This window comes from Rhinolophus sinicus, linkage group LG01 (genome assembly GCF_036562045.2).
Source record: "Rhinolophus sinicus isolate RSC01 linkage group LG01, ASM3656204v1, whole genome shotgun sequence".
Classification (NCBI taxonomy): Eukaryota; Metazoa; Chordata; class Mammalia; order Chiroptera; family Rhinolophidae; genus Rhinolophus; species Rhinolophus sinicus.
The window spans coordinates 34561512-34578910 of NC_133751.1; the positions used below are offsets into that span (position 1 = coordinate 34561512).

Sequence of the window (17399 nt, forward strand, 5' to 3'; positions counted from 1 at the left end):
CTGCCCAACCCTCCCCACCTTGCTGCCCAGTATGCACACCAAACTAGTAATAGGAAAAGGAGAGTCATCTAAAGTACTGACAAGTCTCACCAATACCACAACAATTTTTAGAAAAGTAGTGGAGGGGAAGTAAAGAGAATGTATTTGAAATATTTTTTTAAAGCCCCTAAATACCCACTATCTTTGCTGTGGCAAGAAAATGGCAAACTTGCAGGTGTCCCCACAGGGACAGAACACACTAGATACCAGGTTCATTCTAGTTTGGCATCTATCCTCTCCCATGCCTTTGAGCCGGCAGGGTAAAAGGGTGCAATACCCAACCCACAAATGTAGCTCCAAAGAGAAGACCGACAGATCTCAGTACAGGTGGGAAGCATTTCAGAGAGAATATAGTCTCACTATGTCAGAAAAAAACAGAGGATGTGAGCAAAGCTACCCACAATAAGAATGAACAAGTAAGATACAAAGAAATGACAGCAACTAGCTTTACAAACGAACAAACCAGAATCCAAGCATCCACAGCATGCAAAGAATCATTAAATAAATTACAAATCTGGTAGAAAACAGATCAAGACCATAAGAAAATTCCCCTAAGTCCTTTGGCTACAAAAGAAATAAAAAGATTTTTAAAAGAGTAAAACTAATCTCAAAGATCAAACATCATGTGAGAGACACCATAAAGGAAAAAAATTAAATGGTCAACTGTTTCTGGATTAGATCCTGTACCACAAAAAAAAAAAAAAAAAAACAAGCTATAATGAACATCACTGAGACAATTTTTATAAATTAGATATGCACTGTAGATTATAGAATCTCATTGTATCAATGCTAAACTTCCTAGTTTTGGTCATTATACTGTGGCTGTGTAAGAGAATGGCCATGTTCATGGGAAATGCATACTGAATTATTATTATTATTATTTATTATTATTATTATTATTGGTAAAGGGTCATGAGTTTATAACTTCCTCTCAAATGGTTCAGAAAAAAAAAAGAGCTGTGTGTGTGTGTGTGTGTGTGTGTGTGTGTGTGTGTGTGCAAATAGGGCAAAAGATGGGTGGTGAACTGGGTAAAGCGCACAAAGTTCCTTGTACTATTTTTACATTCTTGCAAATTTTCTGTAAGTTTGAAATTATATCAAAGTGAATATTTACCAAAGATAGTGAAAGCAAGAGCTAACTTATTAAGTCAATCAATAAAGAATGGACTACAACTAGCTGAAAATTGAAATTCTGACATAGAAGACATGCTTGAGAGAATCACAGTAAATGCAAAGGAAAATAAAAAATGGATAAAACAGTTGAAGAAAATATAAGGACAGGCACTGTACAAAGAGGATACAACATAAACAAAATAGGTTTCTCAGCAGGAGAAAACCAAATGGAACAGAAAAGCAATTCAAATATACAACAGCAGAAAATTTCTCTGAAAATAAAGAGGAACTTGTTTTGTAGACAGAAAGAGAACCCTCTGTTTTAAGAAATGTTGAATTATTAAAACTGAAACACAATCCTGGTTCAGTTACTGAATTTCAACAATATGAAAAAAAAAAAAAAAATTCAAACATCCAGTGATGAAAGAAACATTGTCACATGCAAGAGAGAGGGTGAAGTCAAAAATCAAGGTAACCTCAAACTACTTTAGAGCAGAATTCAGACTGAGAAAATGATGAATAGAAAAATGACCCAAGGAAATTACCCTCAGCCAATTTGCCATTCAAATGTAAACTTAGTCGGGCATGCTCAAACATGAACGAACTTGAGTACTAGAGCTACCATGAGCCCTGCCTGGGAGAAAAAATTATCTGACAATCAAATTCCGTCAAACAAAAGTTCAATGGAAAGCCTGTGCTAAAGGATTAGCTAGCACCATATTCAGGGACAGAACACTGCAGAAATATGTACTAAGTGCAAAGAAAGAGAATTGTGATCCACTAAATTAACCTAGCTAACTTGCCAATCGACTGTAAAGATGAAACACAGACATTCTCAAGATTGCTACAATTGAACCTTTCAGGGAAGAATCAAAATAAAAGGCTCACAATTGGGAAGTCATAGTAAAAATGCTAATATTGATCATTTAGTCCATACGAGTTTTCACTAAGTAAAAGAAATGTGAAAAGAAACCTTGAAAAACTGAAAAGTAGCATCACTGTAACAGGGATACATTGAATACTATCTATAGTCATATGTGGTTAAAAAAATAAGAAATAAATGAGTTCTTATATTTTATTACAGGGAGTTCATTATTATTGTCTAAAATTAAATTATATAGTTTAAAATGGTCTCAATTGCTTACTGTTTCTCTTTACATTTTTCCTTAATTTTTATAGGGCTCTTTGTAAAATATCCCACTATTTTTTGTCTACAAAAAGGCAATTTCATATCATTCAGCTTATGATGAAAAAGTAGTTACCTGAAATGGACAATGTCCTTTAGTTTCATCTCAATTTTTTCTTAAATAGAGTGAGTAGTTATATGACTTTTAAAAAAGTATAGAGCAAAACCTATGTTTAGAAAATTATTACTCTCTTTCCTTCAATTTATTCAACCTTCTAACTGTAAATTGTTATATGCACACTTATAAATAGATGCTTAAAATGATGTTCATCAAATGTTAAGAATGGTTATTTTTAGAGTAATGAGATTTTGTGGGGATTTTGGTTTCCTTTAGTTTTTTTGTTTTGTTTTGTTTTGTCGTGTCTTTTCTTGTTTTGTTTTGTTTTGTATTGTATTGCATGAAGTTTTCAAAACTGAGGTGTACTCTTTTTTAGGAAAACAGCAATGTCGTTCTTCTAAGGTGACTCTCACTAAAACAACAACAAACAAAACCGAAGGAGGAGCCAGGAGTGGAGTATCTAGGCTTCTGAGAAGTTTCTAGCTTGCCTCTTAGACTTGCAGCTGGCTTCCATCAAACTAGATGAACAACTTTCTGATGAAAATTAAGATTACTTCCCCTGATGTTTTGTTACCAAACCAAACCTTTGTTAAATTCAAGAATATGGTTACCAGACTACACCCGTCAAGGTTCAGGAACTAGAATGCACACGAATAATTACTCCTCAAACTGCCCTGCCAACCAGCAGCATTGGCATTAACTGGGTACTTGTTGGATGTGTAGAATCTCCGGACCCTACCCCAGACAGCCTGAGTCAGAATCTGTATTTTTAACAAGATACCCAGAGGCTTTGTGTACACGTTGAAGTTTGAGAAACACGGCTGAATTCTCCAACAACAGTGCGGGGCAGCAGCTCTCCTAAAGCTACAGACATAAAGCACTCGAGGTTTTGTAGAAAGGAGAAAAGAATTCTGTCCACAGAAAGGTGCCTCTGCAATAGAATTTAACTGTGTATTATGTGGGCTAAGGAACACAGTCTCTAGTGAGGTTGGCATCCACACATAACATTTTCAGGGTGACACCAGGGAATAGCCAAGAAAACAGACACAAAAATCTATAGCTCAAAGAGGAAAAGGGAAAGGCTTTTGTGTTTGCTAGCTTGTTTTCTTGGAACACAATATGAAGAATCAGTAAGAAGGCAGAGTTAACATTGTCCGCAGTGAAAAAAACAGCATTACCTGAAAGATTTCTCAGCACATTTAATTCTTTTTCCAAACTGTCTAAGGTTTGTTGATCAGCAGCGCTGTCTAAGGAAGGCTCATTGTGGTCAGTAATGTCGATATATTCAATTTTGGAAATCTCAGAAGCCGCTCTAGATAATGATGGAGCGGCTGCACTTCTTGATCGAGGATGAGAGTAGTTTGGGCAACTGGAGTTTCTTTTAACAGAGTTAGAAAGTGGCAAGTTTGCTGTTGAAGGTCTCTGTGATGTCTGGCCTAAAATGAAAAATACAAACTTTGTAAGTCAGCTCTTTTTAAAATTCCAAATGAGTGCTTAAAGATACAAAATACCAAACCCCTCAAATTTAGAGCAGTTATGCAACAGAATTTATGAAAAAAATGAATTTTGGATTATCATCCATACTAGTTTATCACAATTTATTGATCCCAAATTACTTTTACCATGTCATACAGAAAACTGGGTTATTTTTCCCTAAATTTTTCTACACTTAGAAAAAGATAAACTAATTTTAACTGAAGCAAATCATCTGTAAACTAAGTCAATTCCACATTAATCCAGCACTCAGTCTTATAGCCTTTCCCATAGCTAATTGCTGTGCCACGTTTCTTAAATTCTAGGACAATACCATGCAGTGCCTTGTAAGAGAAAAACCCATAGGATAAACATGGTATTACTCTCCAGTGAACCAATTTTACCTGATGGCATGTAATTTATTCTTCTATTAGAAAAAATACGGAGACAAAATAGGCTAGTATACATATTAAAACAAACAAACAAACAAAAAACATAGGGTTTAAAGAAATTGAGATCACATCTCTGATTTTCCTAAATATGAGTTCACTCTCTGCTGCTTTATAGGGTACTTTAGTAGAAAAGTTCCAGAAGCACAGATATAACTCATGTTATTACTTTGTTCTATTAGTGCAGTCACCAATTTATCTTGATATATCTCAAGGTTCGTTTAGTTGGTTTCTTTAACATGTGTGTTTCGTTCATAGTAGGAAAAAAAAAATCTCTTCAAATCTTACACTAATACATCACTAATTTTAATTTGGCATTGTTCCAAGATTCTTTAATAGAGGGAATTTTCAAGATACACATTTAGAAATGCATAGCACAGGTAACGGTTTTAGTGTACTGATTCATTGATCTGATTTAGATGACTATATTTACATTAAATATGAATGATTTATATTATAAGTTTGCATTCCCTTAACACAAATTGGTTTTGTGTAAAACAATGAATTTGTTAGAGAAGTGCTGTCGTCATTATCATAAAAATTATGATTTGACTGAACATATGCCATACAGCATTATTCCCAAACTATTGGCTCAAAGGAAAATACAAAATTCAGAAGAATGGCTATAGGCAGTTGTCATGTATTAAACATTTAATAACTATTGAGTTAGCCGTTTTTTGGGGTTTTTTTGGTTAAACATTAAAGATCTACTTTGCATGTAGCTAGTATCCTAAGAAGAATCTTAATGCAGTGTGTAATTATTTAAGCAATTAAAACTGACTAAGGTAAGTCCCAAAGGGCATCGATTTTAATGAACATTTCAGAAATCAATTTTGAAAACAATTTTTCTTGGAATGAAATTATGAATAAATTAAGATCCTGACCTTTTGTGTCTGTTTGTGCTCAGAGATAATTCTGAAGAAAAATAACTGACAAAAAATGTGCCTGTGTTTTAAGCAAAATAAATATAAATATCCCTAAGAAATATTTTAATAGCAAGAATTTGGAAATGACTTCTCCCTTTTCCTGTAATATGTAAAGAACCAATATTTTATTCATAGCCACCAAGCAAAGCAACTTGCCATTCCTCCATAATAAAGCAGTAGTAGGAACAGCAATAGAACAGGTCAGTGAGTGTAACAGTAATTCAACCACAAAAATCAACACTTCCACATCTACTGATAAAACCATACCCTTCTATCTGTATTGTGCTATATCTCAGTCAAGTAAAATTTGTAAGTATTTGGAACTCTTATTAAAATAAAACAAACAAATGAAAGATGTTATTAGCAAGAACTGGACTTCTGCCAACACAGACAAATATGAGGTAAGAAAATGCTGTCACAATGTAGATGTCCTTCAGAAAATTCATGAGAGCACAAACACTTGCTGAACTCTTGTAACAACCTCTAGTTGTCACAGTATTTGAGGTTACTTGATCCCAATTGAGAAAAAAAAAAAAGTACACCAGGGATGATGAGATTTACGCTAACACACAACAAAGAGACAGACCATCGTTCTGAATGGAAATATGTTCAAAGCATAATTTAGACTAACCAGCACATAGAAAGAGATAGAAGATGCTCCAATTTGGTCCATGATTTTATTCATTTACTTTATTCATGTAGGTAAGTGTTCATTCTCTCTGATGTTTATTGTAACATTAATAAATGTTACTGCTAGGGTTAAGATTTAAAACACAGTTAAAACTGGCACTAATGAAAAATGCCAGTACTGAAGAGATCATTCCGTCATTTTTTTTAAAGTCCAGTTTGTAGATTATAAGCATAACAAATTACTTTAGGAGTAACTTGTGCCATCAGTTTAGGAAATTACAGATTAACACTGATCACAGTTATACTTTAAATATAACAAAATAAACTGTCCTTGGTATTAGCTAAATAATATATACTCTATGATTACTAATGAAACCATGACAAATATGTGAAAGATAAAATAGAAGGGTCTTCATTAATGAGCACAAGAATGCTGATAAGAATATGAAAACTTTGAATCACTCATTGAATAGTATTTAATACAACAATAATTGTTGCTGTTCTAATTATAAATTAGAACTGATGAAGCATAATCAGAGTAACCTGCTTTTTGCACAGTGTTTCAATAACAAATACCTTTCTGATCAAAGGACCTAATATTTTATACTTGAATAAAGGTGGCAAAATATTGTCTATTGATATCCTTGCTCCACTGTGTAAATTACTAAGAATCTATACATTTAAAAAAAATAGAAATATAGTTTCTAAGAGTTCTTGAAACATACATGTAAATTTTGTTTAGCAGCATGGTTTAGTGGAAAACAAATGCTAAACTGGGAAGCAAGGACCTTATTGTCCAATCTCACTGAATTAGAAATTAGCTTGTGAGCTGAGACATGACAATTTGTATCTCACCAGGAAAATTAAAGATTTGGACAGAATGATCTCTGAAATACCCTCCAACTCTAAGAACCTATAAATTAACACCCAATTCAATTCAATTATAAAATCCTTTGTCGAATCCTAAAACTGCCAGGCACTGTGCCAGGATCTGGGTATTCAAAAGTGAAGGAGACCTTGCCCCTAAGCTCAAGTCTCACTCCAAGCTAACACACAGTCCTGCTATCCTGCCTCACTCATTCAGAAACACTGCCTAAGTAATTACAACATACCAGGCCCCGTTCCATCCTTGAGGACGCACCATTGAACAGGATAGGCGAGGCCCTTGCTTTCTTTCCAATGAAGGAGGCGTAAGCAGAAAAAAAGTAAATAAAAATAATGTTATTTAGTGGTAGATTCTCTAAGAAAGATAAAAGATGGTAAATGTGATTAAGGGACTTAAGAGACCAGTAGTAAATACATAGGATGGCCTCTCTGAGGATGTGGAATCCGGGCTAAGGCTGAATAATGGGAAAGACTCAATTATATGAAAAAGTTCAAGATGGAGATGGAAGCTTCAGAACATCCTGGGACAGAGGAAAGAGCAAATTTCAAAGCTGAGAAGTAAGGTAAGAATGTGGTCTAAGAACAGAAAAAGCCAGTGGCCTGCAAGGTGGGAGAGAAGCTGCAGTTAGGAGCGATAGGCAGTGCCAGCACCGGCACTGCTGTGTAATGCATAGTAAGGAATATAATGTTTTCCTGTCTTCTCCCAGAAGCGATGGGATGCTTTTAAGCAGAAGATTGGCATGATGAAATTTATGGTTTAAGTTTACGGAAAATATGATTCACTCCCTATAAATTACAAACAACTTTATGACTACAAATATCAACAGTTCACTCACTGACTATAAATAGTAGAATTTGATAGAAATTAATCATAGGAACATGTTTTGGAGAGAGGCAAAAGTGAATTTTGGGGAGACAAGTGAAAGATGATGGACAACTGGTTTGGGTTCATCTTGAGCAGTAAAGATAGAAGTGGTTTCATTTGGGGTCGATTTTAGAGCTGAAATCAGCAGGATCCCGGGATAAGTAGGATGTGGTAGGGGAGAGAGTCAAGGTGACTGTGACTGTCAGTTTCCGATTTCTCCATGTTTGCAGGATGTTGCCATGTACAGAGTACAGAGCCGGGAAGATGGTGAGAGAGGAGGTAGCAGTAGGTTCTGCAGAGGGTGGGTATTTCAATGGACTTAAACACATATATTTATAACTACCACATTTTTACATTCATAAATTTAAAAAAAAATCTTACAGAAATAGGAATTCCTTTCTATAGTGGCATCAGTTCAGAATATAAGATTTCCATAAATTATGGCATAGCCAGAAAATTTTTATTTTATTTCAGGCCACAGATATAAAGCCATTTATGTCCAAACAGCCCCTAACTGGTAAATCTTATGAATTCTTCAAGATTCAGCTGAAATGTCACCTAATCTCTAACACCTTGCATAGCTATACTTTCAGTGGCAATTATTTCATCATCTTCATTCCTAAAAGACTGCACACGTACTTAATATCTATTATAACTGATCACATGTACTATATTATTAATTACATGTCAATCTCCAAAAGTGTGCTACTTATAGTCCTTTTATAAAACCTATGGTATAATTTGTGTGTTTACTACCCACGGAGCAGTTTTCTCAATGTATGAGTTTTGGACTACTACATCAGCATAAGAAGAAGTTGTTGATAAAATAAATGCAAATTCCTGGATCCTATCTCAGCCTTAATGAATCAGAATTTCTAAGAGTAAGGTGGAGAAAGCATATTACAAAGGGTTTCCTAGCCAATTATGCTCACAGGGAAGTTTGGGAACCTCTACACTGGACCCTAAACCCTCATTTACCAAAACCCTCAGGCTACAGGAAGTAGGACTCATTTTGTATCACCAGTGTCTGACAGTGCCTGGCCTAAAGTAGGTGCTCTCACAAATGTGTTTTATAATAATTTATTGATATCATCTGACCATTCCAAATTGATACTTAAAGGCATTTGGCTATTAGAGATTTGTCCTAGTATGTATGTATGTGAACTTGGTTTCATCAGACAGTAACTTAAAACAATTCCTTTGACAGCCTCACAAGGAAACAACCAGAATTTTTGAAGTGGCTCTAAACTTTGATATGAGAATAGGTATCTAACTATAGAGGCAAAAAACATTTAACATAAATGGACAGCTTTTCCACTAAAGAAAAACCTCTTATATCTGACTGTTTTGCGACATAAATACATATGGAAAGTATCTAATCTAGTCTAGCAGCTGTAATCACAGGATTTAGATAAAACAAGAGAAACACATAATCTTTTAGATAAAGCAAGAGAAACATAGAATCTTACCTATCTAGACATATCCTATGTAATTAAGTTTCTGGCTTGAAGGTGACCCTCAAACAAAGGCAAATAGCCCCCTTAGTCAAGTGTTCCTCCAGAAAATCAGGGAATGTGACTTATGCATCTCTCTTTTCCCAGGCCCAGCACAGTGCCCACATACTCAGCATATCCGTGCTGAATGGCCTCAATTCATTAGCATCTACTGCAACTTCATATGAAATTCAGCCAAAGCAAACCTACTTTAGCAGATGTTATTGGATAACAATGATGACCTACTAATAATATTGACTCTAATGATGTCAAAATCCTCTGAATACACTCACTACAAAAATATTACAACAAACATTCAACATGTCAGGAGAGTTATCCTATAGAAAATCTTGCAATTATTTTGGTTAGACAATGAAGATAATGAACTAAATCAAGATCCCAGGGTTAACACATTCAGTGTTAGGTTTAGAATGGAAGTGTCTCTCCCAAGGCTACAAACAGCAATCTTAACCTCAGCCATTCCTTTCACCAAGGGCTATGTCTGGCCATCATGTTAACTAAGTGGAGGAATAGCAACACCTAATATAGAAACAATGTTTCCTAAGAGTGTAATGAAATTGAGTGTGTATTGTCTGAGGATTGTTCAAAATATACACCATGTCCTGAGATGTTAAAAATATCATTCTCTAATGCATTGCTCCAGAAAATAACTAAGAATAAATATAACGGGTTTTTGGAGAGAAATAATGACTACTCTAGGGTTTCGTTTTTGTTTTTGTTTTTGTTTTTTTCTTTTTGGTTTGGGAAGGAACGTCCAGGACAGAAAGTTAAAATGATTCAGTTTAAATTATAAAACTGCAACAATTAATTTTTAGGGTGGCTAGTAAACTGCTGTAAGACAAGCTAATAAACAATGTGAGCCAACAACATGGCACTGTGGTCTTATACTCCACCTTACCTATATTTTGCTGGGTTCTACTTGATGATAGGTTCTGGGCGCTCTGCAGAACACACGAGGCAACTGCACTGTCAGCAGATGCACTTATGCTATCGTCCGGGATCCATTCTCTGCTTCCTGAAATAGAAAAATCATAAAATAATATACATTTTAAAAAGGAGAGAAATTCATGTTGTTGCTTTATTATATTTATTGTCTTACTGGATAATATTTAGCTAAATAAGGAACATTTGCAACAGTGAGATATATATTTCAAAAGATAAAACCTCATAATTACACAAATAAAACCATTTGATTCACGTAGCTTAATAAAAAGAAAGAATAAACTCAAAATTACAAAGATATTACACACATAGGCTTGTATAGAAACAAGTATTTTAGAAATTATATAACCACATACCATAAAGTATGATAGTCTGTATATGAATAAAGACATTTGAATACGTAGGAAACCTAAGAGTATACATGACATCGAAACCTAATTTCAAAAGGAAATTACAGATATATCTCAGAAATCTCACAGATGCTAAGATTTTGAGATTTGCTTGTAATATGGCATTTAAGAATCATCATACCATGCATGACAGCTAATAAAGTGATTCAAATGATTTTTATGTTACAGTTTAGTAAGGGCCACATTTCTAAATTCTAAATGCAATCTCTCTCCAGTCTTCTTATAGTCATCTATGTCTCATTCTGATAACACCTTCAATATAAATATGTGGCAACTCACACAATGTTAATAATTTCAGCTAGAGAATAAAATGATTTTATTCGTTGAACAGAGTTCCCAGTATTTCCAAAGATGACGACAAACTGTTTAAAGAAATGTGTCAGAGAATTGTTAGGTTGATCCACAGGCCATCTGATTTCATTTACCTGCAATTGTAATCCTAGTACTGGAATAGCTGCGTTCTAAGCTATTAGAAGGAAATAAGTTGAGTCTTTCATTTTTATCAAAAACAAAGAATCTTTCAAGTCCTTGATATTTTCCAGTTATAGGCTTATTTCTGAGGGCTATTTCTTGTAACAACTAGGAAACAAAATATTCAACAAAATTAAGTTTATCTTATCAACACAAAACAAAACATTCATTCATTGAGCACCTATTATGTTCTTGGAATGGATTCTGCCCTCATCAAGTGAAAGTTCTAGTAGTGGGAATATAAATAATAACAAAATATATATACGGTAGGTTCTGAGAAATATAAAAACCATATTTACAGTAATTATCTGAAAGTTGCCATCAATCTAAGGAAGACAGAAGTTCATGAAACAATATAAAGTTTTCTTTTTCCTTTCTTTCCTTTATTCTCTTTCCTCAATGTCTTTGCACATACATTACTCTAGAAAACAGAATCTCTCCCATATGCTATGCTTCTGGACTAATGTCTTGGTCTATATATAAAATAATTTCAAAGGTGAAAGTAAGTATCAATTGGAATAAATCAAGTTCAACCATGGTCATAGACAAAATCATATTAACAAAATGTCCATCATAAAGCAAATATATAAGTAGGAAACTGAGGCAAAAGCGAGCTAAGTAACTTGAGAAGTTTATTATATAGCTAGAAACTAGCAGACCTAGGTTTTGAACATAGACCTGGCTGATTTGCTGCCTAGGCTTATCCCATCACCCTATGAATTCATTGTTTTATATGCTTTCCTCCTCGGGGAGAATATAAATGGGATTTAAAAAATACATGAGTCTAGTAGGAAACAGACTAGAGATTCAGAAGTGAGAACTCTAGATGGCCTTAAAATATGATCAGAGTGTCCATCAGTATTGAAAAATTTCCTACTCGATCAAATTAATGCCCAAATTCAAATGTTCAAGGCAGTAACCAACACAGAGAAAATTGTAACTCTATTAAAATTTATAAGTCATATAAATGGTAAAAAATATACAACCTAGTTAGTGATCAATAAATTATCTCCTTCAAAGACAAGTCTAAGTCCATTCTACCCATGACAGGTTCACTGGCTCTCCCAGACACTGAAACCAATTTACAGAATCCCTTCAGCTCTAGTGAAGCACATATTTGGACTAGATAGTAATAGCAAATCTGGAAGGGTTTTTTTAAAGCCTTGATAGACAGATGAGAATAGTGAGAGAGTGTTTGTTTGTTTCCCCAAATTCACAAAGTTAACTATTAGTAATTTCAGAACCAGAATCAAGAGCCCCTGACTCGTCCACACTCTTCCCTGCTCCTGACCCTGCCTCACCGCTGCTGCTCTACAACTTGGTACTTAATTCCATAGGCGCTTCCACCATTATGAAGAACCCAAATTCTGAAAACTGAAGAGCAAAATGAACTGTCTTACACTCAATTTGGAAGTTAAGTAATGCCACTGCTAAAAATTGCCCCTCCTGCTTACTCTTGTATTTTCTACTGGAGCATAACAGAATTTTAAGTAGTTTCTGCTCAGGGAATGGCTTCTACAGGGGCAGGAGGAGAATAAAAACAGTTAATGTGCAGTCATTAGGGATGAAAAGGAAGTAGATTCTACCACTATTTATAAAGCACTGTGCTCTATGATGTAATCATTTACCATATTTTTTATAATAGTTCCATAAAGGATCAAGATATGATTAGAAGCTTTTCAGCATTCCAGTTTTAATTATGAAATACTTTGAATATGTAGATATATCAACACACATAATACACTTTGATCACACAATTTGATATCAGTAATTTAAAAGATTTGCTTCAGATTTCTATGCCAAATATGCACATATGTCTTTATAGAGAGAGCTAATTGTACTATTTCATTAAAGTTGACATATTCTATCCAAATAATGTTTTTTACTATTATTACATCTGAATGTGTCCATAAAATGTTACAATTGTCTAAAATGTTTCCAAAAATACTATCAGACTTGATTTACCCTTTCATATTTAATTAACATATTTTTGAGATGTATCCTTGTTAATAAAAGTAGTTCTAACTGCTACACTGCTTTCCATTAATATATGAACTACTACAGTATATGTATCTGAAGTTTTGCCAAATGCCTCTAATTAGGTTGTAGAAGATACTGTCTCCTGTAGGACAAAAGTCAGATAGGCTTACAACAAATATAAAAGAATTGGGTTTCCTATATTCAGGATTCCTCTCCTATGACACAGGACACTGAATGTGCAGGTGTCATCTAGCCCTCTTCATGATGCCCTGTGGCAATTGGAAAATTAGAGTTCTTGTTTGTTCTGTTTGTTGAAATTCAATCTATGACCATTTTCTTCATCAGGAGAGGGTAGAAGTAGCTCATCTGCAGTGGGGCTTTCTCTTTGGAATATTTTATTGCCTAAATTGTGGGAATTACTTTTTAGAAGAGATTGGGATTTACTTCTGCCAGATACATTTGGGTATAAATAGTATACCCAAATGTAACATTAATGTTAACTTTGTGGCTTGGAGATACCAAACCAGAAATGTATATTCAAACTTCAAACCTATGCTAAGTGAAAGCCCAAGATTTTTATTTTTCAAGTTATATTTTATTGACCTGGCCCAGAACCCCCACAGAAATCAGTTTATTTTCATTTCTTGCATCTGTGAATATGTACGAGGTATGACAAGTTTGCAAACTCATCCTAGACAAAGTGCTACATACCTCATTTCTGAATATTACTAAAGTCACCTTCGAAGTACTCCCCTTGGGTGCAGCTATGCACCGACACCAGCGCCTAATCCAACCTTTAAAGCAATTTGGGAACTCTTTTTCTGGAATGGTCATCAGAGCTATCGTCATATTACCCTTGATGTCCTGAATGTCACCAACATGTCTTCCTTTCAATATTTCCTTTATCTTCGGGTAAAGAAAGAAGCCATTGGGGGCCAGATCAGATGAGTAGGGAGGATGTTTCAATACAGTTATTTGTTTATTGGCTATAAACTCCCTCACAGACAGTGCCGTGTGAGCTGGTGCATCGTCATGATTATTTCCGAAAAGTCCAGGTTATCGCCATAAATTATTGGCGAAAAGTTCAGGTTACCTAACATTTTCATGCAGCCTTTTCAGCACTTTCAAGTAGTGAATTGGTTAACTGTTTGTCCAGTTGGTACAAATTCATAATGAATAATCCCTCTGATATCAAAAAAGGTTAGCAACATCATTGCAACAGGTTCGCCAAGTTAATTGTCAGACCCTGTATGTCTCCTGGTGAAGTCCTTCAGTGACTGAGCAAACTTTGAAGGATCTAAGGTTTTGCAGAGTCTCAGTTACAGTTTCTCACTTCAGAAAGGAATGAGAACTGTCATAAGGTGAGCACAGAAATCTAGTCCCCAAGCAAAAGTAGCAGCAGCTCAATATTTAGTCTTCAACTATTTTGGTCCCACCTTCAGTTTAGGCACATGGAGATTCATTTTGAATGACTTTAAAGGGTTGTTAAACATATGACTTCCCAATTTCCAAAGAATTTAACATTTAATTTTCCCAGTTTCCAAAGAGTTTATTGTTCACAGTCACGATTACTTAAGAATTTTAGCATGTAAAACAGATATTCAAATATTGTTTTAAAATTCGTCAATAATGCAATAATGAACTACTTTACCTTTTTTTCCCTCTGAGAAGAAACAAAAACGACACCTCTATTTCCTTATTAGCCTGAAGGAATTACCTTTAAAACCTATAATTTCATTAAGCCACAAAAACTGATTCTATCTATGTATCTGCCTTTATTTCATTTTAACCAGTGACTATAGAGTAAAAAAGCTAGAAAGAATTTATTATACTAATTTTTCATAATGACAAATTTTATTTAGAAAAGTAACAACACTCTTACTCTGGTGCGTGAGTGGACCTTAAAGTATGATTTGTTATAGAAACCATTTATTATAATGCCATTTACCATATTAGAATTTGCCCTGTAAGTCATTAACATTCTTTCCCTTACAAGTCAATCTTCAACTACCTCGTGATAATATAACGTAGCATATTTTAACTTCAATAAAAAGTAACAATTAAGAATATATTGTGTCAATATAAGATTTTCTTATAATGTTGCTTATAAATTTTTAATATAATAAACATAATAGAGATTTACCAGTGAGTACTTTGTAGTTTTTGAATCTTCAGAGTTTGTCCTCTCTTGCAGATCGCTAAATTCGACAAATTCATCAATGTCTTGAGATAATGTCTCCTTAATGTAAGGTGTTTCTAAATCAACACTTGGCAAAGAACCCTTGCTCGTAAGTGATATGCAGGAATCATCAGACTTTTGATTACTTTCCATATCTATACATTTCTCTTTGAAATGTCTTTCAAAAGAGCTGCTTTCTCCTAATTTTTCAACAGCAGGAGAATAAACCTCAGATTCCACAATGTTGTCGTATTTTACGTTTGAAGTCCCTGCTGTTGAAAACACACATTTATAAAAGTTAAATAAGTAAATTTAAACAAACAAATTGATTAATCTGTTGACAAACCAAATGTTCTGTGGTGTAAATAAACACTATATTATCAACATTTCTTTAGTGATTTCTCAGGGCTAAAATACTTTCACTACGCTTATGTTCAGAAATGATAATCATAATTTACGTATGCATTTAAACCTTAATGAGCTATGCTAATGGAAGGAGGAATGATTTTATTTCGTAATGAAATTTTAAAATCTATGTACATTTTTATTTAGCCTTTGGTTCAATTCCCACTTTCCTACATCCTCTCCCACTCAAGTTTTACAACAGCAATTTATGAGAAATAATGCGGAGGGAACCTGATTTCCACATGTTGCCTCTTTTTGTTGGCATGCCTACTGTTGAGGAGAGGGTCAAGGGAAATCTGCCAGATAAAATAGTAACAGATAGGGACACACACAATGATTAAGCTGGGACACCTGACTCTGAAGAGCTATAAAATAAGTAAGGTTATATTGGTCACCACCTCACTAAGTCTGCCTTTAATAAATCCCTTGGTTTAAGTCACTGGTCTCAACCTGGCTACACAATGGAATCATTGAACATAACTCTTTAAAATTGTCAGTGTATGGGCCAGACCCCAAACCAGATGCTGGGGGGAGGGACTCGAGCACTATGTGTAATTGCTGTTTGTTTGTTTGTTTGTTTCCCTCCACCAATTTCTCCAGGTGATTATAATGTACAGCTAGGGATGTGAAACATTGGTCTAGATTTTCTGAAGAAAAAAATTATTTAACAATTTTTGTATCACATTGATTTCCTTTTAAATAAAAATGTATACAAGTATACCATTATCCAGATTAAATACAGATTCATCTGATAATCCCTTATTCGCTTTCCAATATAAATAGCTTATCTCTATAAATAGACTATGTAAAATAGTAGAGTCTATGACTAAAATAATCTCCAGTAATGTAAATTCTGCTTTGCAGCCCAAAGGACTTACTTGTCGCAATCAAATGTTCATACAGCCTGGCAATTACACACAGTATTGAGAACTTCCACTTCCAACAACTATCACCTCTCAAATTGCACAAGTACTATGAGAAACACAATAGCATCCATGTCATCGAAATACTTTTATAAGAAAAACTTTATTAAGGCTCTTCAATATAGGGAAACTTCCACAATAATGCTGTGCTTTCTTTCTAAATGTCAATAGAAATTACCTGAATTTTTTGATTGGCACAAATAGATACAATTTCTTATACATAAATGTTCACAACTAACCTCTACAATATTTTTTCAAGGTTGCAAAATTCCATTAGGATCTATCACTGTTGAAAAGGTGACAAAACTGCCTTTTAATAATGTTTCAAGTGTGATGTAGAAAGTACAGGTATGATTTAATCTATTCATTGGAAGTCCTGTTAAGTTATAAAAATTAGATGTCTTGGTTCAACATTCAAAAATCAATCTAATCTGTCAAATCAATATGCTAAAGAAGAAAAATCACAGGGTCATATCAATAGATGCAGAAAAAGCATGACAAATTCCAACACCCATTTAAGACAAAAACTCTCAGAGAACTAGAAATAAAGGGACCTTCCTCAATTTGATAAGACTATTAGCAACAACAACAAACAACATATATTTCACATCATACTTCACAACGAGAAACTAGAAACTTTTCCCCTAAGATCAGGAACAAGGATAGGACGTCCCCTCTTACCACTCTTTTTCAACACCAAGCTAGAAGGTCTAACTAATGCAATAAAACAAGAAAAGAAAATTTAAAAGTATACAGATTGAGAAAAAAGAATTAAATCTGATTTTGTTCACAGATGACAGGATTGTCTACGTACAAAATCCAAAAGAATCAGGAAAAAAAAAATCCCATGTGGGTATATTTTTCAGCCAGTTTTCTTCTGAGTACCAAATTTTTTGGGTTTAAAATGAACAACATAATAGGCAAAAATTTTACATGCTGCATTACCTATTG

The 17399-nt window shown here is 34.2% G+C and overlaps 1 protein-coding gene across 1 annotated transcript in view; it reads right to left on the minus strand.

Moving 5' to 3' along the window:
• Positions 1–17399, minus strand: part of ZBBX (zinc finger B-box domain containing) — a 117587-nt gene that overhangs the window by 11277 nt on the left and 88911 nt on the right. The window contains exons 16-20 of the mRNA XM_074330499.1: positions 15085–15392; positions 10916–11069; positions 10037–10153; positions 6987–7046; positions 3575–3832 (exon numbers count right to left, since the gene is read on the minus strand). Coding sequence (XP_074186600.1) covers positions 3575–3832; positions 6987–7046; positions 10037–10153; positions 10916–11069; positions 15085–15392 — 897 coding nt within the window. The remainder of the gene's footprint in view (positions 1–3574; positions 3833–6986; positions 7047–10036; positions 10154–10915; positions 11070–15084; positions 15393–17399) is intronic.